Source organism: Pyrus communis, chromosome 12 (assembly GCF_041283825.1).
Source record: "Pyrus communis isolate YQ-2024b chromosome 12, ASM4128382v1, whole genome shotgun sequence".
Classification (NCBI taxonomy): domain Eukaryota; kingdom Viridiplantae; phylum Streptophyta; class Magnoliopsida; order Rosales; family Rosaceae; genus Pyrus; species Pyrus communis.
This window is the reverse complement of record NC_142576.1, coordinates 25,093,009-25,118,230: the sequence shown is the minus strand read 5'-3', so window position 1 is coordinate 25,118,230 and position 25,222 is coordinate 25,093,009. Positions and strand designations below refer to the sequence as shown.

Below are 25,222 nucleotides of genomic sequence, written 5' to 3'. Positions count from 1 at the left end.
CTTTTTTTTTCTTCTTTTAGTAGAATAATTAACAAAACTCTGAACTCGATTTATAAATGTGATGTTACATCACGCTACATCTATAACAGCATCTTTATACTTCTTTTATTTATTGATTGCCTCTTATGCATTTATACTATTAATTGTTTAAGGAAATGGTGCTTCATAACTACTTTAAAGAAGATATAAATGAAAATTTGTGGATAACGGTAACATCACGTGTATTCCAGTGTTCAACTAAATATTGAACTAAGCCATTGGGGTTAGCCTAGTGGTGAGGGTGTGTGGGATTATCGGTAGAAGACGGTTAGATTTAGGATTTTAAACCTTTCACTATAACAAAAGAAAAAATATATATCAAACTATGCTCCTCAAACATTTTTTTTCGTGATATTATTAAGTGATAGTCTACCCTAATAATTCATTTAAATTATGAAGCGCTGACAAACATGGATGTATCCATATTGACTAATGCAAATGTGCTCTCTCTATATATCCGAATTTGAATTCTCTCTCATAATTTATATTATATTAAAATAAATACTGTCTTTTCAAAAAATTACAAATACAAATTCAAACTTAAGTGCACAAAGAGAAGTATGATAATGCTCCTTCATATATAATTTTTAATTTGAATAACATTAGTCGTGGCATCTCAATTATTACATCAATTTTTATATTTGAACTGCGCACATAGTCTATCATGAGAATGCGTTTTTCACATAGAATAGGAGTTTGATGATAAACTATAATGTAATTTGCACTTATGCACGCAGAAAGTAACTATAAGAGTTTCATGATAAGTAGCTACTTTTTTGTTTTGTTTTCTTATCAAATGCCTTTCTTCCTTTCTAAAAAACTAGCTAGATCCCCAAGCATTATATATCAAACATGTTCTCATAAAACTAGCTAAATCCCCAAAGTTATATTATGCCTTTCTTCATTTCAAAAAACAATATGATCATCCCTTTCTATGTACAAGTTGTTTGGGCAGGAAATCTCACAGGGAGGGGTCCCTAGCTAGAGCACACAGCTCCTCGAGGAGTTGGCACTTTGGTTGATTGTCGGGCTCCGACTTGCTGAGATGCTGCAAGAGTAGGACAAGGTTAGTTCTGAAAGGTGCCCTTGTGGGGCCTTAGGTGTAGGTCTTGAGGCTCGCAATCAAAACTAACTAAGTGCTAAGGCGTGCCACCGCCATCTCTGTATGGTAGATGTACAACAAGTGTATTTAAGCCGATTACTTGCACCCTAAGTTATTCTGACTGCTTTTTATCAAATGATTGTCGTAGATGGATTAAGTCTACATTAAGTTCTTTTCTGTGTCTTGAGATCAAGGACTTTTAGTTCCTTATCTTGTATGCTTAAAGGGCGGAGATCAAGATCTGATCAAGTCATTAGTTTTAATCAGTTTTAATCTTCTTATGACTATAGAACCACTAAATGAAACAGATCTGAGAACTGATGGAAATTTGGATCACCAAAAGACTAGAAATGACTTGAATATGTACTGGGAAATACATTATAACAATAAATCTATTGATTGAAAGACAAAACAAAGAGAGGGGGGCAAGATTTCACCTTGTCGGGCAAGGTTGAACGTCTTGCAATTTCTTTGTTGTAATTCTAAAGGGTTAGGTACTGAAAGAGGGATGAAAGGTAAATGGGTTTACACAAGAGAATCGATACTACAACATTTGAAAAAGGTAGCTGAGCTTTTAAATAGACAAAAGATGTCTTTCTAAAGGAAGTCTAGAGCTAAAAGGGTGCAGAATCTGGACAAAGCATAGCTTTATGGATATTTTCTTGACTGAGAGACAAGTTGTATATTTGTTTGTTTGATTGGTTGAGTGTCCTTGTCTCTGGACCCTCTTACCTTATTTATAAGCGAATTAGCCCGACTGTGCTGCTTCTGCTCTTGCCCGAAAGCAACTGGAGGGTAGTAAGTCATCAGCATTTTTACATGTTTTGCCATTCGGAAAAGTGCTTTTGGGCCAAGAGTTGGTTGATTTCCATCGGTTGTCACTTCCCTTGTAAGCACCTAACCTTTGCATTTAATGAGGAGCCGTCATATTGTCTTGAGACAGGTATCTGGGCTTGACTCTTTGTCCTCGGGCAAAATCTCCTCTATTGAGCTCTTTTGAACTTCCTTCCCTTTAAGCCCAAAGTTAAATATTAACTCAAACACAAGTATCATTAATTGTTAGTAGTTTATGTTTAGGCAAACAATATTGTGTAGCTCTTGCTTCCTTAAAGCTACAAACTATTCAAATACACGCATCTGATCACACTTAATCAGGAACAGATATAATGATAAAAGGCAGTGACATCAAACCAAAAATAATGATTAAAGCAGCACCTCAGGAAATTAATCAAGAAATAAAGGGAGATCAGGAAGTGTGCTTGTAAAATGGACACCATCATAATATTCATACATTGCAATAATATTAAACGTTAGCCATGAAGCAAACACCTTATAACCTGCAGAGTGCAGCCGTGCAGGGTGCATGCAAAACCCTGGAAAACAAAAGAACGAAAAACGCAAAAAAAGCCAGCACAGACAGAAAACCGCGTCTGAAAAACAGAGTCGGTTCCTGTTTTGTTCTTCAACCCTAATATTATATTGCAACGAAAAATAAGAGTACCAAAAGTGCTCTATTTTTGCCAACCTATACGGCCTCCCACCCTCCTCTCGTTTAATATACAAATAAATAAAACTCTGCTAGGTTGGTCTAACGTCACAGATATATATTTAATTATTGCCACGGTTTCTTGACCATCCATTTGGATTGTTCCTCCCTCGATCTCATCCTCTTTTTTTTAATGGCTTCTTCCTCTACAGTATCCCAGCTTTCCTTGCTTTCCTTCTCAGTTCACATGGAGTTGCTCCTGCTCTCTCAGACCTTAGTTTCCTTGTCCATCTTTCACACTTCACGCCTCTCCCAATTATCATCCCTTTTGTTTTTACTATTTTGACCTTTTCCTTTTAGCTATTTGCGCATGCAAACCTTGCTCGTATATCGTACGTTTATAATCCATTGGACTAGTAAAATGTAAAATGAGCAATTACTGTAAATTCAAATATTGATTCCAGATAAACTTTTACTCTCTCTCTTATATATATATATATATATATATATATATATTTCTCACACTAACGAACTCTCTTTCAAACTTCTCCAAAAAGATTTATGAATTTTTCCTTTCACTTTTTGGAATCACTTATCATTTTTTTAATTAAATATTTATTTAGCCTATTATGTTTTATTCATCTATGTACTTTATTCAATGCATTCCTCTAACATTATGATAGCTATCATGATAATGTTACTATTGACTAGGAACATGAAGCTATTTTACTGAACAGTTCTCTTTACAAATTGTATTGTTTTATAAGTACAATATTTTAAAACTGAGTGAAACTAATATGTTTAACTCTAACTTTTTCTAATGATAATGTATATAGGAAAAAACACAATTGGAAGAAACAATGGTAAAATCTCTATAATAAAGTCATAAAGTTAGGCCCAAATCAATTTGAAAGTTTTAGGGAAGTTATTACTCAATAGAAGTGTAATTAAAAAAAAAAATCCTAAATAGGTTTCATTGTGCTCTAAGTATTTTATTTCTTGCGTATATGTATAGCCGCAAACTCAAAAATGTGACATCATCTCTAAAAATTAAAGCATTGTCCTAAATAGCTTTAGAGAAATATTTAATTTATCTTAGACTTTTATTTGTGATATTGTATATGTTTGTACTCAATGACAATTATTACTATGTAGATGCATGTTTCCTTAAGATGGGATCAAGAAAAAGAAGAAATTAGGTTCTCATGCCTCTTTTTGCTACTCCATTGATTAAAACCTTATTCCTTTTCAATTTTTGATCAAGGTCCTTTGGTTTTAATAAATGTCATTAATTATTTCAATAACAAAATATTTTATATTTCTAAATATATTCATTTATTGTTACAAATGTTACATATGGTATATTTATATTTATGGCTAAATTTTTAATCATATATTTTCATTTTTAATTTGCAAACCCTTTTTTAATTTGTACCAATTTTATTTTTAGTTTTAATTTGTACCCATATATTAAAATCTTTTTGTGCCCATATTTTTTAAACTTTTATTTGCATGTGTACCCATATTTTTAATTTATTTGTACCCAATTTTAATTTTTTTTAATGTACCCATGCTAATTATACGTATTTATTTTATGTTTTTAAAATATATCAATAGTTACTTTTAAAAAATATGTTAATAATTATGTGGGTATATTATTTTTTGCTATAATTTTGTGAAGAACAATATTACTCTATTATTGATTTTAAAGTATTTATTATATTTTATAAATATTATTTGAATTTGTTTAAATTTCATAATTGGCGGGACATTAAATGCATAAATGCATGAGTTAAATCTCTTAAATGATGCTAAGGACCTCAATTAAAATATTTAAACAAATAAGGTTTTAGTCTAACAGGTAGGCTGATTAGGGACCGGAACCAAAATGATCTCAAGAAAAATTATAACTTATTACAATGTGAAGTTTATTTCTGTACATAACTAGTCCCAAGTTGGGAACAAAACTTTTTATAACTTTAAAGAGGTTATTCCTTTATAAAGTATTATTGTAGTGAAGTTTTACTGTATTTATTTATACTATTACCATAAACCATGTCTCTTTGTTTTTGTGGGAAACGTGGGTGATCTCTTTTCAGAGAATATTTTCTACTATATCTTGGATGATCGATATATTATTATCATTACTTCAACCTCAACATACTACAAGAATAATGGGAAATAATCACATTATTATATGATATACTACTATTTTAAGGAAAACTAATGAAAATAGCTTGAAAACTTTGAGTTTTAACGATAATAACAAAATAAAGGGTAAAGTGAATAGTACCATGATTGACTTTTTAGTATAAAAATGTGGTTTTTCGTTAAAATGAACAGTATCGAAAGGTTTTCATTAAAGTTCCTATTATTTTATTGGTTGTCATTGTCCCTTATTAGAAAATCAAATTTTACCGTTCAACGCAGAGACATTTCATCAATATTCGTGCCTGGCAACTCTCGCTTGTTGAATGTTGGAAGCTGAACAGGGTAATAGTGATGAGGTCCATGAGCCAAAATCCTTCGCCACCCCAAGTAGGAGTACGGAAGATCAAGACCGAGGGGGTCGCTAGAAATCAGGGAGCCACATACTAAAAAGAGTGCTATCATTGTCACAAATTTGAGCACTTTCGGTAGAACCATTTTCAAACAATGATGAATAAATGTTGAAAATATAAATTTCACATCGACAAATAAAAGTTTAATAGTTTAAACGATCTTGGATATATATATATATATATATATATATTCTGCTATCAATTAATTTTTTGAAGGATGCAGACGCATTTTCTAATACTATAATGGAGCTGAGTGGAAAGATGTTAAAGTTTTGTACTTTCTTTTGGTGAATTGCATGTCATATATATGCATATAGAGGCCATCCCATTGGAGAGTAACATTCAGAGATGGACGCAGGAGTTGATCTTGTTGTTCTCTTTAAAGAATTTTGAAAGATTGCCTCCGTTTAGGGTCGGTGAACAATTTGAAGAAGGCTTGTACTGTATTCATTTACCTCCTCAATGAATGTGTGCAACTAGCGGAGGAGTTCGTGTCTAACTCCCAAGTTTGTGTTTATCAAACTGAGGGTTTCTTTATCTTATAACATTGCAAAAGATTGTTTTCTATTGCAATTGGGGTTCTCTATTTAGAGAAGTTGGGGTACGAGGTGTGAGTGGCCTAGTTTTTCGTATATTTTTATCTCCTTTTACAGTACTAGAGGATCAAGGTCGACCCTTTTGAGCGTATCTAAATTTTGGTTGAATAAGTAATCCTAAGGTTATTATGTATTTGTCACATTTTTTTATTAGAAGTAATATTCTATACTATTCTATCCTAAGAAGAATGAGAAAATTTGAACCTCAGACGATATTTGGCACTAATTTATGGTAAGAGCATCTCTACTGGGAGATATAAATTGTCTTGAAATGTATGCATTTTACATTTTTAGTTGGTTGAAAAACTCTCTAATGGAGAGATGTATAATATCTATCTTGGCTAGAAAATATAAATAAAAACCTAAGTTACACTTTTTTACATTTTTTGGTAGTGAGTCCCGCCAACCATTGAGAACCAATTAAATGGGACCTCAGATTTACATCTTTCTCGTTGCGTAGAATCTCATTTAGATTTCTCAGAAATGTAAAATAGGATATAAGTATATAAGCCACAATGTCATATATTTAGTTGACATCTCTAACCGTCTTCAAATGAGATGTAAAAAATGTCACATAGACATATAAGAGTAACAAATAAGGTACCATTTACTCCAACCGAGATGTCTAAACTGACATGGAACAGAAGGCTAAGCTGACATGGACAAAGAAATGTCAAAATTGACACTAACGTCAAACATGGTTTTTGCTATTTACAAAGGCATTCCACTTACCTTAAATGCTATCATATTTAAGTATTATTTTATTATTTTTAAACCAACAAAAACCTTAACTTTTATTATTTTTGTTTAAAAAAAAACATAAATGAAGCAATAAATTGTGGCATATCGGATGAAATGAAAATATTGACAGTATGTCCAATTACCAAGTCAGACATCAAATTGAAATTTGACGTCTCATTTAAAGATGCTCTAATAATATAAATAAAAATTTAATCAGATAAAATTATTAATTGATGTGACCTTTAGACATTACTAATTACATCATGTGGTATAAAATATAATAAGACTAATATTATTCATATAAATATTTTATTTGATGAACTTAGTGTGTCCAATCCTAGGTTAGCAATAAAATCCCTAACAAGTACCATATAGCTCCTTCCAAGTTGTTTCATCATTTCTTTGAGAGAGCTGCAGTTTTGTTTTGTGTATTTTACCAAGATGGCTGCAATTCATGAAGTTCCATGAGAAGAATGAGTAATTTAAGAGCCTTTTGGGCTGTGAATGAGGATTTTTTTTTTATTGTGCCCGAAACATGTGTGATACCTCATGTTTTATTATATAAGCGGAGAGGAGTTTATTTCTTAAGTTGTTAAATTTTTAACACAAGTATCTCATCACTTGTATAATGATACGTGATGTATTATCCCATACTCTGAGCACTGAAGAATCTCTAGTGAGAGATATACCATAAAAAAATATTGTATCTGGAGCTATACTGATTTTGTACTTTTTATTTTTACCTATATTAACAAATTTAGTATTTACCCTTTGTCTGAACGAGGAAATTTTCAAGTGCTAACAAATTCTATGATAGAATTATTTTATTGCCACTTTAAAAATTTATTGTGCACTTTAAAAATTTTATATTGAGAAATAAAAACACACTTATGAAGAGTGCATAATGAACCACCACAGGGTGACCCAGTGGTTGGGGATGAATTCGAAGCCCATATTGCGGACAGTATGTCCTGGGTTCGATATTTGGCGCTGGTGAATCGCATGATAGCGGCCAGGGGGAGGCTAAAATGCCTTTATGAGTCTTTCCGGCCCCTAGAATGGTGGACAGTTGTGGCGAAGCCACCAGCTAGTCTCTTTTAAATAGAAAAAAAAAAAAAAAGTGCACAATGATTATTTTTGAGTGTCAATAACATCTCCCTTAAATTTTCTAGAATTTGTTTGGTTGATGTTTGGTTAACATAAAAATGGGTGGACAGTTGTGGTGAAGCCATCAGTTGGCCCCTTTTAAATGAAAAAAAAAAAGAAAAAAGAAAGAAAGAAAGAGTGCACAATGATTATTTTTTAATATCAATAACATCTCCCTTAAAATTTCTAGAATTTATTTGGTTGATGTTTGGCTAACGTAAAAATTCAAATAAAACTAAGTGTATACCTAGAATCGTAATCTAAATGAGCCATGATAAGTGTAAAATGAGGGGGGTGTGTCGTGGTGATAATGGTAGTGTATGGTAGTGGTTGTGGGCATTGTAGTAGTGGTGGCGATGGTGATATACATATGATTGTTGGTGGTGATGGTGACATACACATGGTTGTTTTTTCAGCTCTCACTTTCATGTAATTTTAGAAATGACAACTAAGATAAAATTTAAAATTGAGAATTATGCTCCCAATTTCTTTTCTTCTTTTTTTTTCACATAAAATTTCTAAATTTTTATGTTTATTTATTAATTTGATTCATGTCATTTTAAAAATTATGCCCTTTGTATATTTCATGATTATTGTTCTCATTCAAACTGAGATTGCTTTTATTTATAATTTACTTCATTTTTTATTTTATCTCTCGTATACGTTTCATCTTTTCATTCTTTAGTAACGCACTACTAACTTCCATCACATGCACCGCATGTTTGATGTTCACTAGTTTCCTGTTAAAACATCAACTCACATCATCTCACATTATTAATGTTTGATGCTCTCAAGTTTCCTATTAAAACATGACCTCTCTAGGATTACTCGTTATGTATTTTCTTGTCCGATGGTATTATTTCTTCGTAGACGGGAATAAAAAATTGCGAAGGGCAATAATGTAATTTAATTTATAGTAATCTAATCAATCAATATGCTCTTTGAGCCCTATATATCCCCTCAAACCTCCTTGAAGAGGTTTAGTACGTTTTCATATGTACATTTTCTCTTTTATAATTTTTTTAGTTTTCCCATTCAACCTAGGTTTCAGCAGCTTCAAAGACCAAGACCCTAACGGAATATATGGAAGATCATCATCAAGGCCAAGACCCTAACGATAGCAGTCCAACCAACGGCTCGACAGAGAGAAGCCCTGAGCCGGTGAGGTCAAGATGGATACCGAAGCCACAGCAAATCCTAATTCTGGAGTCAATTTTCAACAGTGGAATGGTGAATCCTCCCAAAGAAGAAACTGTGAGAATAAGGAAACTGCTTGAGAAGTTTGGCTCCGTTGGGGATGCCAACGTTTTCTACTGGTTCCAAAACCGCCGTTCGCGATCTCGCCGCCGACAACGGCAGTTGCAGGCCAGCCTTGAACAAAGAACCAATAATAATATAAACAATAATCAAATGGCTTCTCTTTCTCAACACCAAGTGGGTGGTGCAATTCAATATGGAGAAAGCTGCGGTGTTCCTACTGCTGCTCCTCCTTTGGCTTTCGGAGCTTCTCCTAATAATTTTCTTGTGGGCTCTTCATCTTCGTCTAGTGGTCAACATCTGATAGCAGATCATGATGTTCATCATAGTATTGATTGCGTTGGTGATCAGTTCTTTTCTGTTTCTGGTCAAATGGGGTTTCCGGAAATCGAGCAGAGCTCCGGGGTAACGTCTGTGTTAGGAGGAGGCCCTTCTGATACCTCAAATTTGCACTTCCAATCTGGTAATTGCACGGACCGTGTCCCTAATTTTTACAAATTCATTTTAATAAAACTATATATTATATAACTACATCCTCTCATCTGAGCTCGAATTTAATGAGTTTTCCATTTCTTCCATAAGTTTAATTTGTTATATCAGTTCCTAAAGCTGGACTTAAGCTTATAATTAGCCCATTATCTTTTTTCGTGAACTTGTATTCAATTTTCTTAAGAGCAATTTTTTTCGATTCTGTTGAGTAATATTATACTGTTGAAGTTCCATCGGTTCACAATTAGTATGAGAACGACAAAGTATATAATTTAGTGGCAAGTTTTTATTGACGTGACAGTTCTTGTGTTTGAATTGTATTAAAGTTGCAGCTTCCCCTAATAAGTCCTTGTAAATTCCTTTTTGTTGCAGTCTTTTCCACTCGGTTTCAGATTACTATGAAGAAAACTTTGCAAAGAAACAGTGTAAACCTTTTTAGGTAATTGAAATGGATTTAAAAAAAAAAACGAAAAAGAGCAAGAGTACCGCAAATACATTAATTATTGTTTGATAATAATATAAATTTAATGATTTTACCCCAATCCAAAAACTTCATTGTTAATTCATGAAAGATATTCGTTAAGTTTTGTAACAGATAATTATAAGGAAAATATTCTGCTTTTGTTTGCCCTAAGATTCTGTGATCTTTTTCTTGTAAAAAAGCCTTTTTGTGTTCCTTTGGATCTTTATATTATGAAACCTGAAGGACATCTGCATTTTTTTAATGATGCTCAAGGACTTAATACAAGTACTAATCAAATCAAGTGTCTAATGTCCTTTTTAATTAAGGATTTGTTAATTTGCCGTAGCCCCTTTTCCTTGAACACGGGTTGGAAGTTCTGGCAAGGTTGTTCCCAATAACCTTCACTTTGTTTTAGAATTATCGTAGCTCTCGTATGAGTTCTTGACCCCTCAATGAATATCATATCTTTCTCTCAGAAATCAAATTAAGAAGCTTAGCTATTGCAAGAATTACTGAAAACATGAAGGGTCCATTAATTTATTTTCAGGTCTCATCACTGTGTTTATTAATGGGATTCCAACAGAAGTTCCCAACGGGCCACTTGACATGAAAGCCGTGTTTGGACAAGACGTGCTATTGGTTCATTCCTCTGGACTCGCACTTCCAATCAATGAATTTGGTTTTTTGGCACACAGCTTGGAGTCTGGTGAAAGCTATTTCCTGGTACTCTTTTCCTCTCTCTCTCTCTCTCTCTCTCTCATGAATTATATTAATGAATTTACATTCTTCTGTATACTGCTAACCATTTTGTTCTTTGCAAATTAAGTGTACCCTTTATGTTCAAATCTAGCTTATATAATTACCAAGTTGCATTTACATCATCGCTCTAACACTCTTTGTTCAATGGAGAATATGATATTAGAGACTTTTCGGAGTCCAAGAAAGAACCTCTCTCTCTCTTTCCCCTTCTTTATATGGTTGGATTTCATATACCCTTGGGAATATTTTAAGAACGAAGTCTTCTAGCTTAATCGATTTTTGTATTCATATTTCCATGGTTAGATATGATTTTTTTCATTAAAACTGTATGTTAGATTGTATTTTTTATTTTAATTAATTCATTTGTCTTCCAAAAAAAAAACTTATACTTGTATGCAAACTATTTTCCTTTTTCAACTCCACCGAATCTGTTGTATATTTTCTTAGTATATTACTCTCAAACTATCTTGTAGTTAATGGTAAAACTGCTGATTAAGTCGCCAAATGTTTTGTTAATGCAGGTTTCAAGACCAACTTAAGTACAATTTAAGCTGCACCTGCAATATGAGAGCTTCCTGCATATTTCTTCATCATCTTGCCTTCTTTTCTGTTTTCGTTGTCTTTCGTTACCAAACAAACCCCCCCCCCCTCCCCCCCAAAACAAAACAACAGTGGGTGATTGTAGAAAAATATATGTATATTAGCTACCATGCATGATAGTTTATGATCGGTCAAATTATATCCTTTTCCTCTTCTTTCTCTCTTCAATATATTATTGAAAAGCCTCAGCATTGCACAATATATTTAGGAACTTCATAATTGGCTGGCATATTTATGTAGAACAATATGTATATTAGATTATGGAATGCCATATATATGTGCTCTTGTTTAAAATCTTGCTGTGGATATAATTTAAACTCATAATCTCTTTCAACAAAGATGGTTTGCCTATACATGGCTTAGAATGTGGGCCAATTGTGTGGCCTTAAGGTGACAGTACACTATGTTTTCTCCGCTTGTGATTGTGGGGTCTCAAGGTTGGATTCCTAATTGTTATATTCGACTCAAGGTATGGCTTAATCAAATTTCTCTTCTCCCCCTTTTCCATGTCTGCTTATTTTAGAAGTAATGGCATCTGACTTCAGCTTTTTAAAGCAGTATCTAAATTTTTTTTTGAAAACCTTTTGATAAGAAAAACAGAGCCTTTAATAAAATTTTCAATTCTCGTAACCCTAATTAATTAGTTTTTAAAAATGAAACCATCTACCCTTTCTCCCCACACCCCAAACCACAACCAACTGTGCACAACCCTACTCAACAGCCTCCACCTTCCACCACACGCCACCACTTGCAACTGTCACCAATTGCACCGCCTTCATCCTAACCAACCTCTGACCACCATCAGCCTTTCGCCACCACCCATGGCCATTATCGCAACCACACCCAATAATTGCCACCACCATCACCACTGGCGTCACGCAAACCAAACTCCAGCGACATTCAATGCTTTAGAAATCGCTGGGCGAAAGTCAGGTGAGGGCTTTTGATAGATTTTCTTTTATCGGCCTTGTTATTAGATTGTTTGTTTGAGCCTTGTTATGGTGATTGTGACGACAATGAAGTTGCCAGTAAAAGAAAACCTATCGAAAGCAGTAGCTTGGAAGACCCACATAATCTCAATGATAATACGACAAATTGGAAGAAGGACCAAACAAGACTAGCAGAAGAAGTACCATGATTTTGCAATAGCATCAACGACTTGATTATCTCCCTATAAATGTGAAAAGATTGAAAATTTAATTGTAAACTTTAATGCAAGCAATTCCTCTACTCTACCTTAAACCGCCAAGGCACCGAGGAAAGCCAAGAAATCAAAGAACCAAAGCAGAATCAACTTCTAACCAAACAAAATTCCAGTCTCAAACTGAAGCTAGTTGTATAGCTAGCTTTAATTACTGCAATTACCCTTGCCGCAACAAAATTAGGAATCTCAAATTGCCCTTTAAGATCCCGAAACACATCTTTTGCGTCAAGGTTAACATGAGTTTTAGGAAAAATTATAAATGCAAGTTAATCCGTTTTTTGCTAACTTGATTAGTAATAACACTATCACCCTATACGTTATTTAATAGACTTTTCAGTATGTTGGGAACACGGCCTAGTTTATCAAATGTCATAATATAAATGGTTGGATACTTAAAAAAAAAAAAAAAAAAAAAAAAAAAAAAAAAAAAAATTTAACCGCTTGTATTACGATTTGGTGTGTCGAACCATGTTCCCAGTACACTAGAAATTTCTGATACACGTTAGTCATTATAAAACAAATACAACAGTTTTACATCAAAATTTATTAAATGATGTTACACTACTTTCCACACGACAACATTTCAAAAGTATAATTTACTAAATATTTATTTACTTTACTTTATAACTAGTTATTCTTAAAAATAGCAGAAGCAATTTCTAAAATTTACAACAATATCAAACTGGCCCTAAATACAAGCACCGTCCTAATCTGGCTCTTGTTTCACTTGAATGCTGAATGACTTTTAAGCAATATAGCTCAACCAAAACCCAATTATCAGCTAGAGAAAACACATAAAGCTTTGCACTAATCTAGCTCATTCAAACTATTAAATCGTTGACAATCGACGGTTGCAAAAATGGGTATGTACAAATGAGGCATGGTGTTTAGTGTAAGATGTTTTCACTTCTTCCAGCCAAAATATATATTCAGAGGTTCGTCATTGGGTGAATATGAAATTATTCAGAATCAAATGGGTTTACCTTTCCCACTTTATTTACAATTTTTATTTCTCATGCAGCTTGCCTTTCTTTTAGGAATCCCTTACTCAAGAAAAAATAAAAATTAAGTTCCAAACTTTACTCGTTTAAACTATATTTAAGTAACTAAGCCACTTAGTACTACGATATAGTGGTATTCTTCTTCATTTGTAAGTAAGAGGTCTTAAATTCGATTCTCACCAAAGACGAATTTGAACCACATTATATAGATAATATCATTTGTTCAAAAAAAAAAAAAGTAACTAAAACTCCTCAACCTTTTAGTGTCATTCCAAATTCGTCTCAACCTTTTTAAACATTCAAACAAGTACTCAACGTATTGAAAATGTCACATCCATTAAGCCCCAATTAATTTTTGAAACATAGATTATATTCACAACCCACAACTGGGTATGTCATGGACAATATTAATATTAGTTGCCTCAAAATCTAAATTTAAAACATGGATTAATATTATATAATATGGAACCCAATGATCAACGGGTATTAAATTGAATTGAAAAATGGACACAAATTGAAATTAAGTCAAGAGGGCAATCTCTTAACAAAGAAGAGGATTAAGAATTTAGGTCTCAATTAAAGAGCTTGTTTATTCTCATGTGATTTCCTCATTCGCCAATTCTCACCTCGTAAAGCTTCAAGTTCTTCTTGTTGGAGGGTGAAAATGGTGGTGGTCGCATCATGGCAATCCATACCATTTCAATAACCTCCATGACCTTCTTCTAAATGTTGGTAGCTTGAGTCATAGGGTGGAGTTGGCGGTTTTGTGTTGTGTTTGAAGGTGATGGCCTGATGGGGGATGGTGGTGACATTTTCAATAGGTTGGGTACTTGTTTGAAATGTTTAAAAATGTTGAGGCCAATTTAGAATGACACTAAAAAATTGAGGATTTTTAGGTACTTAATCCTTTAAACTAAAGTTAAAGTTTAGAAACCAATTCTAAAACTTTACTTTAAAAAAATACTAACCGAATTTTAATTTTTCTTTTTTGGTGTCCAGATTTTTGTTTTTTTTTGGGTGACTCTGCACCTCCACATATTGTTATTAAGGGGAAGACTTAAAACTATTACAATAATTTGAGAAATGGGAGTTCAAAACAGAATGCGTACGTAAAAATGAAACACCATATCTACTAGAATATTGAACCCCATGCTCTTACACCCACATGATAGTACACTAATCACTCACTACTCTTTCACCTTAATTATTTCTAATCTGAATTGACCTTTTTCAACATAACATGTGTTAAAGTTATGCGGAAAAAAATTAAAAAAAAAAAAGGAATTTTGTCATAGAGAATATCTATCATCCTTATTCCTTACTTGGTAATGAGAGATTTTTCGGTTTGTAAGGAACTGATCCGATATACTAAGTGTAATAATTTTCAATTAATTGTATTATGATACTTATGTAAAATAACCGTATTTTAGACACACTGAAAATTTTCTCCTCAGCAAGACATAAATAAGCAACTTCCTTGGTGTGTTTGCCAATCATTGGGTTGAATGTATATCCAAAATTTGGATGGACACTAAGAATTCTAGGTTTCTATAGAAAAGTATGGCTTAAGATTCTTCCTGTTGGCCGCTTTTGTTTAGGTACACATGAACATCAGTACTACAATCTTATGGAATAATCATTACTCCAGTACCTCATCGTTTATCTTTGTTCTAAAATATTATAGGACCTCTCAATTTTATTTCTTTTCTGGGCGATCTCCAATTTTCTTCTCGACCCGAACAAAAATAAGTGGGGGAAAAAATGGAACATAGAAGTTGATGAAACTGCATGGCCAGTCGTACGTGCTGGATTCCTCTCCTTGAATAAAAAAACCCTAGAAAAGAATAAGCAACTTGGCGTCCACACCGACCAATATAACCAATCCAAAACAGACGGATGTTCGGGACGGAATAGTTTATTTTAATGGCAAAGCAGTAGGGCAGATCTATAGAGAAAAATACTGTCTGATGTCAAAATTTACAACTTTTATTGGCTGCCATCTCCTTTTAAAAATTGCTTATTTAACATGCGTTAGATTCTATGGTTCTAGATGCCATAAAAGAAAATTACTGTGCTTAAATTTTAATTCACATTGTTTAGCACGGTTATTGATCTCGTAATTGACCAACGAACAGCCAGTCAACCTTCTGGGAATCCAATGTGGGTAATTTTAATCATACAATGGTCAAATTCTGCTTCAATTTGGTTTTTACACTACAACTGAAAGCTAATGTATGCATAGGAAACTCTCATCAGTCCCTGATGTGTTTTTGGGAGTTGCATGTGGCTACTGATGCCCCATCAATGAGTTAAATTGGGTTGTTAAGGATCTTAAAGCCACTGTAAATTCATCAGTCCCAAGTTGTTTTGAAAATATTTAAAATGAATAACATTGTGCTATCAGTATTCTGTAAAATCAAATACTTTTTTATATTTTGCAAACCACCATCAATCGTCAAATAGTTTTATCGAAGCAAATTTGGACATGGTTGGCTTGTTAGTTTGATATTTTCTTGCCCACTTTTCATTCTTTGGAAATGCTTTGGGATACTTTCATGCATAAGCTCTTTTCTCGTCAGTTACACAATTTCTAGTTTTTTGCACGCCTTTTTACCTTTGCTACTATTTGGAAAGTACGCAATAAGTCTTTTTATTTTTAAGGATAGACCAGTATCTTTACACCTCTTATATGTGTTCACTAAGTCTAAGCGCATTCATGTTGGGAAGTTTATTCGTGGATACTGTCATGGTTTGAATAGTTGAATCATTTATGCTTTGCATATCCAACCTTTCACCACTTGTAAGGCTCCTGTTATTCATCATGTGCTTTGGTCTCCTCCTCGGTATCTATGATTAAGCTTAACACTGATAATTTGGTGTCAAGGAATCCTGGTACTGTTCGTGAGGGTAGTTTTTAGGGATTGGCAAGATCAATTTCTTGGTGGTTTTTTGTCAAGGTATTGATCATCAATTCCATTTTTGCGGAACTATTATAGTTATTCTTGGTGTTCATTTTTCTTATCATGTGCTTGGATTGGAATGTGATTCTTCTACTGTTCTCACTTGTCTTTATTCAGATGATTTTGCCCCTCTATGGCCTCTTCGTACACAATGCAAGCTTTACTTGTTTGGATCGGATCTGGATGATGACTTTTTATTGCTTTCATATTTATTGGGAAGGAAATGTTCAACCTTGACATGCTTCACTTCCGCCGGAAGTTCTAGTTTCTCTTGACTTACCTGACTTTCGATTTTCAAATTAGTCTGCATCTTGGCTTACATATCAGTCTCTCTCTCATGATGTGTGATTTTCTTGACTACAAAAAATTGCTAACCAAAGGAGTGAACCTTGAATAACAAAATTAATCAGAAAAAACGCTCGTTAATTTACAACCAAACTGAATAACCAAAATACAAGTAAAACGATAACGGTTACAAAAATTATAACTATATAGAACCTCTACAAAGGACTATTAAAATCAATTTTAATGGGAGTTTTAAAATGGAGAATCTATTTGCAAGTTATTTCTTCTGATCATAAAATCCTAACAAGTGTTTGTTCTTTAGGCTTCTTATGTTTTGCAAGCTAAACCTAAGGAGCGTACGCTCTTCAATAGATAATTCGAATTCGTTTTCACAAAGTTGACAATATTGAAGGAGACTTGATGATCTTGATACATACAATTAAGCATGATATTCAAGTTTCTAGGCATATTTTATTATCGGAAAGGCAGTTTTGACAGTTTCTATTATAAAATCCTAACTATGTGCTAAATCATATTTTTCAAGAAGCTAGCATCAATTTAACTACGTTAGGGCACAACTGTAATCAATCTTGTATATTTGGTAATTCTTTTGGAAAGATTCATCATTGTTAAATTTATATGGGCCATGTTAATGTCTTCCTAGATCATCTTCATTGCTAAACCATATCCTCCTTGTTAAGTTCTTGAGCTTATGAAAAGCTTTCTCAGCCCACCTAAGCTAGCACTCGAAGATTTAACTCCTCTTTCATCTTCCTCAAGAAGCTGATAAAGATTCATCAAATTTATAATAAAGATTTCTCTAAACCCTAAACCTAACCCCAACCCTAACCGTGCTAAAATACCCACCCCAATAATGTCCTAAACCCAAAAAAAAAGGGCCGGGAACAAGGGGCACGGATCAGAAAGGAATGAAAGCCCAGGTATAAACGTTTAGATAACATGCAGAACAATGAGGTCCAATTGGCCTATCCTACCTGGGCCCCAAAGTAACAAAATTTGAAATAAATTTAAAAATAAAAATAATAACAAGAAGAAAATAACATAGTGAAAGGCTCGCACAAATCAATTGAATTATAATTAGAAACAAAAAAATTGGAGCATTAGTCACTGAATTTGGCTCAATTAAAGTTTCGGTCATTGAATTAAAAATTAGTGAGTTGAACTGGTCATAATGAGAAGCAATAGTGCTTTCATTAACACTATTATAATATACATACAAAATAAGAGTTTAACACTTGAAAAAAGTTTAAAATGGAGAAATAAGAGACATAAATTCTAACAACGTTACCAAATGACCATTACCAAATATCTTGACAAGTTTATGAACCAACTCCTAATTTTTTAGTTTAAAGTTCAAAGCTCTAGTTTGACAAAAATTCAGACTCAATGGGACATGAATGTGTCACTTCTCCACTAAAAAGAAATGTTAAATGTGCCAAGTAAAAGTAATCGCAACTGACATGATCATTTCGGTCCCAAAAAAGATAGACTATCGTGACGAAGTCGCAAACTGATCCCCTTTTTAGAAAGAAAAAAAATTGACATGACCATTCCCATCCTTTACTCTAGTTTTTAGCGGTCACTGCCTATATGATTAGTACCATTGTCCTGCATACAACATTGCCATTCACATTTATTTGGTATCCATCGATAAAAGCTCATGCAAAGATCTGTAGACCCAACTCTTGTTCCTGGCATGTCAAGACCCCAATGAATTTATCAATTACCCGAGAAATTATATTGTGCGACTATGTATCGTTATATCATTCTTATGAGAACTGATATGTGCTAAGAATTGGCCCGATATCATATCATTCTTGTATCTATACAATATCAATGTCGTATCTATATTAACATTTTTTTTTTCTTCCAAATATCCATATAAACAATTGGTCGAATGGTGTGTTAATACCATGTCAATACGATATTAGTATTATTTCCTCAAACCTGTTCTGTAGGAGAGAGACTGGGATGACCTTGTATTAGTGTGAATACCGGGTCAAGACTCTCTACATGGCTTTCTACTAGTAACCTACAACGCTATGCCGTTTTACATGGGAAAGTTGTAAAAAACAATCAAAGTTTGGATCCATATCAAATACAACCATCATTTTAAATTTATGATATTATACAAAAAATTATAATATGAAAGTACTAATACAACCTTAAAATGAGATTTCTTGGAACAACCAAAAAGAAAAATTAAAATGAAAATGAGGGATCGCCTCCCTCTGCACCTCATAGTCAGCTCCTTCTAAAAAAAATAGAGATTAATTATACTACTCTTCTTCGACATTGGCATCTTCCTCCTCTTCTTGGTCGTCCATGTTTACATCATCACACTCTTGGCACTTGGCCCACATGGTCTTCGTGTTCGAGCCCGTCTACGGGTTCGCCGTCATGAAGAAGGGCTATGAGTTGCTCAAAAAGAGGGTTGGGATGGCCTTCATGCTCGTTTTTGGTACTTGACAATCTACAGGGATTGTCAGTGCGGTTTCAGGTCAATTGCGGTGCACAGCAGGGAGGATTGCAAGGTTTTTGTGAGAATTGTGGTTGGTTGGGATTTTGGTGTTTTGGTGCCAGTGAATTTGGTTGGATTGCTATTACAGAGTGTGTTTTACTACGTTTGCAAAATAGAGATTGTTTCCTTAAATTGATACCTGATCCTCATTTTAATTTTGCTTTTTGGTTCTTCTGAAAAACGTCATTTTAAGAATATATACATTAATATTTTCATATCAACTATTAGTTACAATTGTCATAAACTTAAAATAGTGGCATGATGAGTCGATTTTGTATTATATATTTAACCTTATTCTTAGTATGTTTTGGTATTTATTTTGGTGAATTCTGATACTTTGCTTTATATTTTCAATGTAAAACATGCGACTTCCTCTTGAATAAAAAGTGATCAAACGGATGAATTTTGGAGTGATTCAAATTGGAGAATATTCGTATCAATTTTTCTACCAAACAGATTATTTATGGCGATGAAACAAAGAAGTATGGTGCAATGCTGGAAAACTGACATTTTGGACTTAATTGCAATTTTTGGAGTCCAGATGGCCTCTTTTGGGCTTGGGTCCTTCTAAAAAAGTGTTCCAAGACATCTTAAACTTTAAAACAAGCTATTTTGGGCTTGTTTTGGAGGTTGACAAGGCCTAAAACGTGGCTGATTAGTCGCGTGATTAATTAGTTGTATGCCAGATTCTCCTTTATTATTTAGGAGTTTGTTTCCTAATTTCTCTTAATTTATTTTGTTTCCTAGTTTTATTCTAAGACTTTCTAGGAAGAATTTCAATTGTAGTACTATAAATAAGGGTGGCCGGCCATAGTAAGTCTCTACGAAACTTTGAAAGAGATTGCCGAAGGCTCAGGCAAATTTCAAACTTTATTCTACAATGTGTTTTCATTCTTTTTCTATTTTGATAAAAAAAATCCTTTTGATTTAACATGAATATGCGTAACTAACTTTCTTTTGCTAGGGCGAGGCCATGAGCCTTAATATGAATATGTAGGTTTTATTTAATTTCTTATGATATTATGTATGTTTGCTTTGAATTATTAATCATTGTGTTTAAACTGTCCTTGTATCTTAATGTTTCGTGACCATTAGAATGTAGATAAGTAATTGGATGCAATTCAAAGTTGCAAGCGTAATTCATAAATAGTTGATAAAATTACATAAGATTGTTAAGATGATTGCGGAACCTAGTACTTCTACACTTTGATATTTAAAAACTGTTTCCTTTCTAATTGTTTTCTTTTAAACTGGTCTTTTGCTGATTTCTTTAATTTGTTTTTAATATTTTAAAATCCAAAATCAATTTTTGCAAAACTTTGTTTCAAGTAATCATTTAAGATTTGGTTTTATATAAATTGTTTTAAGTAATCCCTACTAATATTTGTCTACACACTTTGTGTGTATGAACATATTTTTTTTTTAGAAAATGAGAAGAAGATAGAGAGAAAGAGAGGTTTTTTTTTTAATTTTAAATATTAAAGATATTTTAGCATCAACTGTAGGTGAGGTTTCAATAAAGAAACAGTAAAATTTGGCCTTGTGAAATTACATTATTACCCATCATTTTTTTTGTGTGATAGACGACTAAGTTGTCTTTTTACTCTCTTTTGGTTGACAAAGATGATTTCATTAATTAATAAAGATAAGAACAACCTTGAGCATTCTTACTATAACAATTTTATTCTCTTGCGAATATTTTATATGATTTTAATCCTCTCGCGTAGATACTAAAAAATCTACCAGCGCACAATTCTATATAAACTCTAAATTTTGATTATTTTTTCAAATTTCTCGTTTTCTTGAAGTCGTACTATTGTAGAAGTACTATCTGGCGTTTCGTCCCGTGATTTATCCAATTAGCACCTCTGAAATCTCGGTTTTAAACATCATGTAGGAACTGCATTATTGCCTGCACGTTAGGTTCATACAGGTGCAGGGCAATTGGACAAGCAAAAGCAAAAACCATAGGCACAAAAGGTGGAGGGTAGTAAATGCAAGGGCGAGGAAAACGTGGTCAAACAAGTAACACCAGAACTCACATTTGACATGGACAAAATTGACATTCAAAACACTAGTCATGGACAATATGGGCAGGTCGATCCATTGATTTGAGTCAGCAAGTAGTAAGCCTGCAGGAAGCAACTTTGTGTACAAAATGCCACAGAACAAACACATCCAAAGACTTTCACTTTTAACCCACTCTTAAATATTTTTAACTCTCTCCCCTGAATTTTTACCTAGTTTCACTGTAGTTTCCCTTTGGCCTTATATAGAACTTGCTGTACACAAAGACTAGAGATGATGCCCCCCTCTAATCTGCAGACCTACTTTTGCCACATCGCTGAGTTTAAGCTCTTGTACTTTTACTAAAGTTTTAAGGCTTTTTTCTGAATATCCCGAAGCATACTAGAAAATCCGCTTCTGCTAGCTCAAAACCACCATCGGTTTTTTAAGCAGTGCCTACTCCAAGGAAATCAATGAAATGGATGGTGGTGGTCTTTTCATGATGCAGATCTTGATCTTCCCCAGATAATGACCGATTGGTACTAGTGGTGGTGACTGACTCGTCCCCAGAAATTTCTGAATCTGATTGATGACCAGAATTATCCACACCCTTCATAGCTGCAGCTGCTGCTCCAACTCCTCTCACTGGCCCAGTGCTCTCGCAGAAACCATTACCATTACTACCAATCATCTTGTTAAATCCCCCATCACTTGATGATGATGAGCCTGCAACAACAAAAAGAAAAAAAAAAAAATATATATATATATAGATTAAAATTCTTAAATAAATTATTAACCACATCAGAAACAATAAGGTGATCAAGTTCCATCCCGTACTCTCTCGTTCAAACTCATTTAACTTTAGAGTTCTGATGAGATCCGGTGAATGTGAGTTTCGTATGATATCGCATCCGACCATTGAACAATTTGGTCATGCATTTTTTATGATTCATTTATAAATTGAAAAAGAGGTAACATAAGGAACAGTCACATACCTATAGGTGATCCAATGATTTGGGGGCGATGAAAAGGATGGAACTTGGAGAAAAAGGTGGGAGGTGGTTTGTTTGAGGGAGTGAGGGAGAGATTAGTGCATGTTGAGGCAGACTGAGTGCTGTCATCATTGATGGTGCTTATTGAGACGGTTGATTCAGTACTGGTGGAAGGATTCTTCGGGAAATTAGCAACCACATGAGGAAGAGGGGAAGGAGGTGGAGGAGAAGAGGGCTTTCTCCTCTTGAAAACATGGGATTGCTCTCTGCGGCTTCTGGCCATGATCACATGCCAATGGTTCTTCACAGCATTGTCAGTCCTTCCAGGGAAAAGCCTTGCAATCATTGCCCATTTGTTGCCATAGAGTCTGTGGGCTGCCAACAGCCTCTCTTCTTCCTCCTCACTGAATGCCCCTCTGTTGATCCTTGGATCTAGCTGGTTGAACCACCTCAATCTGCAACTCTTCCCTACAAATAAAAAATCAGATGATGAACAATGTTAGATTAAATAGTTTACATCCGAGGGACAGAAATATATATGGGTGAGAACAGTAGAAAACAGTTGTGCGGAAATCATTTAACTTTCAAAGTACCAAAATCCAAAGGGGGGGATATAAAATTTACCTGATCTACCATCAAGATGCTCAGCTATAACGTTCCAGTTTTGAGGACCATATTGTCCCACAAGTTCTTTGAGCTTTGAATCTTCAGCTGGTCTCCAATGGCCTCTGACACATCTCTTAGCACTAGTTCTCCCACCAGCAGGACTCCTACCCTCATCATCATCTTCCTCTCCAACAAGATTCAAATTCAAAGGCGTGGGCCTTTTCTGATCAACCCTAGAAAGCACACCAAGATCACTTATATTTTTTGGTCCCCCATTTTCCAAAGCCTGAAAACTCCATGGTTTGTTGGTTTGTTGGGATGATGAGGGACTGAAAGGCACAACCCCCATTGCAGAAGTAGAACCACCAAAGATGTTTGAGAGAGAAAGTTGATTAGAAACAGGAGGTGGTGGCAAAAAGTTCAAATCTTGGTATCTGGTAAAACCATCACAATCACTCATCAGATGTCGAAACGCCATCAGTACCTCTCAGTTGGAGAACTAACCCACCAAAAAGAAAATCAGAAGGGTAAAAACCCAAGATGCAGAATCAATGAAAATGGAAGCGGAAAAAAAGCAGAAAACTTGGGGTGGTCTTTTTAATCAAAGAGAAAAAGTGCAATGCCACAAGGCAGGACAGCAGAAACCAGGACCTGGGTTTTCTTCTGTTAGATCACACTCTATCTGTGAGATCACTCACTTAAACAAGGGTCAGTTTGGCAGGAAAGAAAGAGAGAGAAAATGCAAGAGAAAAAGCAGAAATCAGAAGAAAATCGATTAAACAAGAAATGGGAACAGGAAACAAAGAGATGGGTTTTGTTTGGGAGAGAAATAAACAAAAAACCACACGGTTGAACTGTGATTCTCTCCTCCTCTCAGAGAGCCAGGGTGCTTATTTTGAGACTGATATCATCATCTCTCTCCTCTCTCTCTCAAATAGAAAAATGGGGCGGTGGGATTGTTTGGAAAGCAGGAAAGTCTGTGCTGCTGTTGTGCATGCACTTCGAGAACCGCTCGTGTGGGTGATGCCCGTCTTGGTGGTGGGGATCAAAGCCTCTCTCTCTCTTTCTCTCTCTCTAAAGACTGATGCTTTTGAGTTTGAGATATTCGTGAGAGGGTTGGGTAGGGGGGTATCTATGTAGTCGTAGAAGTACTCCTACTTGTAGTCGTAGTGCTGCATTGCTTCGGTTTTGTCTCATCCTCCTTTTTTATATTTTTTTTCTTGTGTGTTGGCATTGGTTTTTGGGGAAACCAGAATCTGTTTGTCTGTTTCCGAAACATTTCCTTTGCCATTTTGTTTTTTTAAATAACGGAAATTTTCAAGGACCGTAGACTTGAGCTTCATCCCAACCACCGGTCATTGCCTTCTGTGCTCTCTCATTTCCCATAACTGAAAATACTATCCTCATTATATATTTTTTTTCCGTTGGATTCTTTTCCTAGGAATTTTGGAAATTCTGTGATTATGACAGTTCATCATACATTGTACGATCAGAAATTATTTTAAAATTTAAAATTTAAAATCAAATATAGATAATATCTAACGAAAACTGATCGCACGACGTACGATAAACAGTCACGATCATGGGATCCCTAAGATCCCCACGAAAAGAATCCGACGAGGTTCATTTTTTATTTTCCGTATATAATATTCAGACTAAATACATTTCACAACGAAGATTGATGTCAATTTTAAAACGGAATACGAAGTTTTAAATTTTTCATATTACATTAATATTTTGAAATTCAATTTACATTAACCGTTACATTGTAGTCTTTATTATGGACTTGAGAATCTGAGACCAACTAAATTCCATAACAAAATTTAGTACAATTCTTCTCAAATTTACACATTTTGTTGTGTCTCTTTTGACAATAGGACTATAATTTAAAGAAAGATGTAAATTGAAAGAATTTTAAAATAACATAGTGTAAGTTGAAAAAATTAAAAACTCAGGATTGATTTTCAAACTAACACCAAAACTTCTAATTGTACTCATCCAATAATATTTAAGTACTTTCTATTTGTCTAAATTTTATTTCCTTTTATTATTTTACTTCTGCTTCCATTTAAACCTTTTAACTTAAGGGAATATATTGAACAGATTTCTTTCTTTTTCTGCCTTCTTTTCTTTGTATTGTTCCATTTTTTTAAGTGCATGCGTCCTTGTTGCAGGATCCAGCTTGGCAAAATGTACCAGCCTAAGCAAAGTGCTTTTTTCGTGTTCTTCTGCAAGCAAACGTTTTTCATTTGACCAAATTAAGAGTTGAGTAGCTATGGCAGGTTTTAGATGTCTATGATTTGTGAAAACAAAAGGATAAATTAGCAGAGATGATTATTTTATAAAAGGTAATGCTAAAAAAATTAACTATTTAGATTAAATTTTG

General features: G+C 34.0%; 2 protein-coding genes across 2 annotated transcripts; one reads left to right on the top strand and one right to left on the bottom strand.

Moving 5' to 3' along the window:
* Nucleotides 1-8,650: 8,650 nt before the first annotated feature.
* Nucleotides 8,651-11,288, top strand: LOC137744722 (WUSCHEL-related homeobox 11-like). Its single transcript, XM_068484508.2, has 3 exons — nt 8,651-9,391; nt 10,428-10,603; nt 11,161-11,288. The coding sequence occupies exons 1-3, from the start codon at nt 8,755-8,757 to the stop codon at nt 11,176-11,178; spliced, it is 831 nt and encodes a 276-aa protein (XP_068340609.2). The 5' UTR covers nt 8,651-8,754; the 3' UTR covers nt 11,179-11,288.
* A 10,024-nt stretch (nt 11,289-21,312) lies between these two features.
* On the bottom strand, nt 21,313-24,048 carry LOC137746217 (uncharacterized). Its single transcript, XM_068486292.2, has 3 exons — nt 22,855-24,048; nt 22,234-22,698; nt 21,313-21,964 (listed from the first exon to the last, which is right to left on the bottom strand). Exons 1-3 carry the CDS (start codon nt 23,312-23,314, stop codon nt 21,684-21,686), a joined length of 1,206 nt encoding a protein of 401 aa, XP_068342393.2. The 5' UTR covers nt 23,315-24,048; the 3' UTR covers nt 21,313-21,683.
* Between the last annotated feature and the right edge of the window lie 1,174 nt (nt 24,049-25,222).

What these genes read in the sequence shown, in the direction of transcription:
- LOC137746217 (XM_068486292.2), bottom strand. Translation starts at nt 23,314, where the DNA reads ATGGCGTTTCGACATCTGATGAGTGATTGTGATGGTTTTACCAGATAC. An exon ending in GCATCTTGATGGTAGATCAG is followed by an intron (nt 22,699 to 22,854) that starts GTAAATTTTATA and finishes TTTTATTTGTAG; the next exon opens with GGAAGAGTTGCAGATTGAGG. An exon ending in AATCATTGGATCACCTATAG is followed by an intron (nt 21,965 to 22,233) that starts GTATGTGACTGT and finishes TTGTTGTTGCAG; the next exon opens with GCTCATCATCATCAAGTGAT.
- LOC137744722 (XM_068484508.2), top strand. Translation starts at nt 8,755, where the DNA reads ATGGAAGATCATCATCAAGGCCAAGACCCTAACGATAGCAGTCCAACC. An exon ending in AAATTTGCACTTCCAATCTG is followed by an intron (nt 9,392 to 10,427) that starts GTAATTGCACGG and finishes ATTTATTTTCAG; the next exon opens with GTCTCATCACTGTGTTTATT.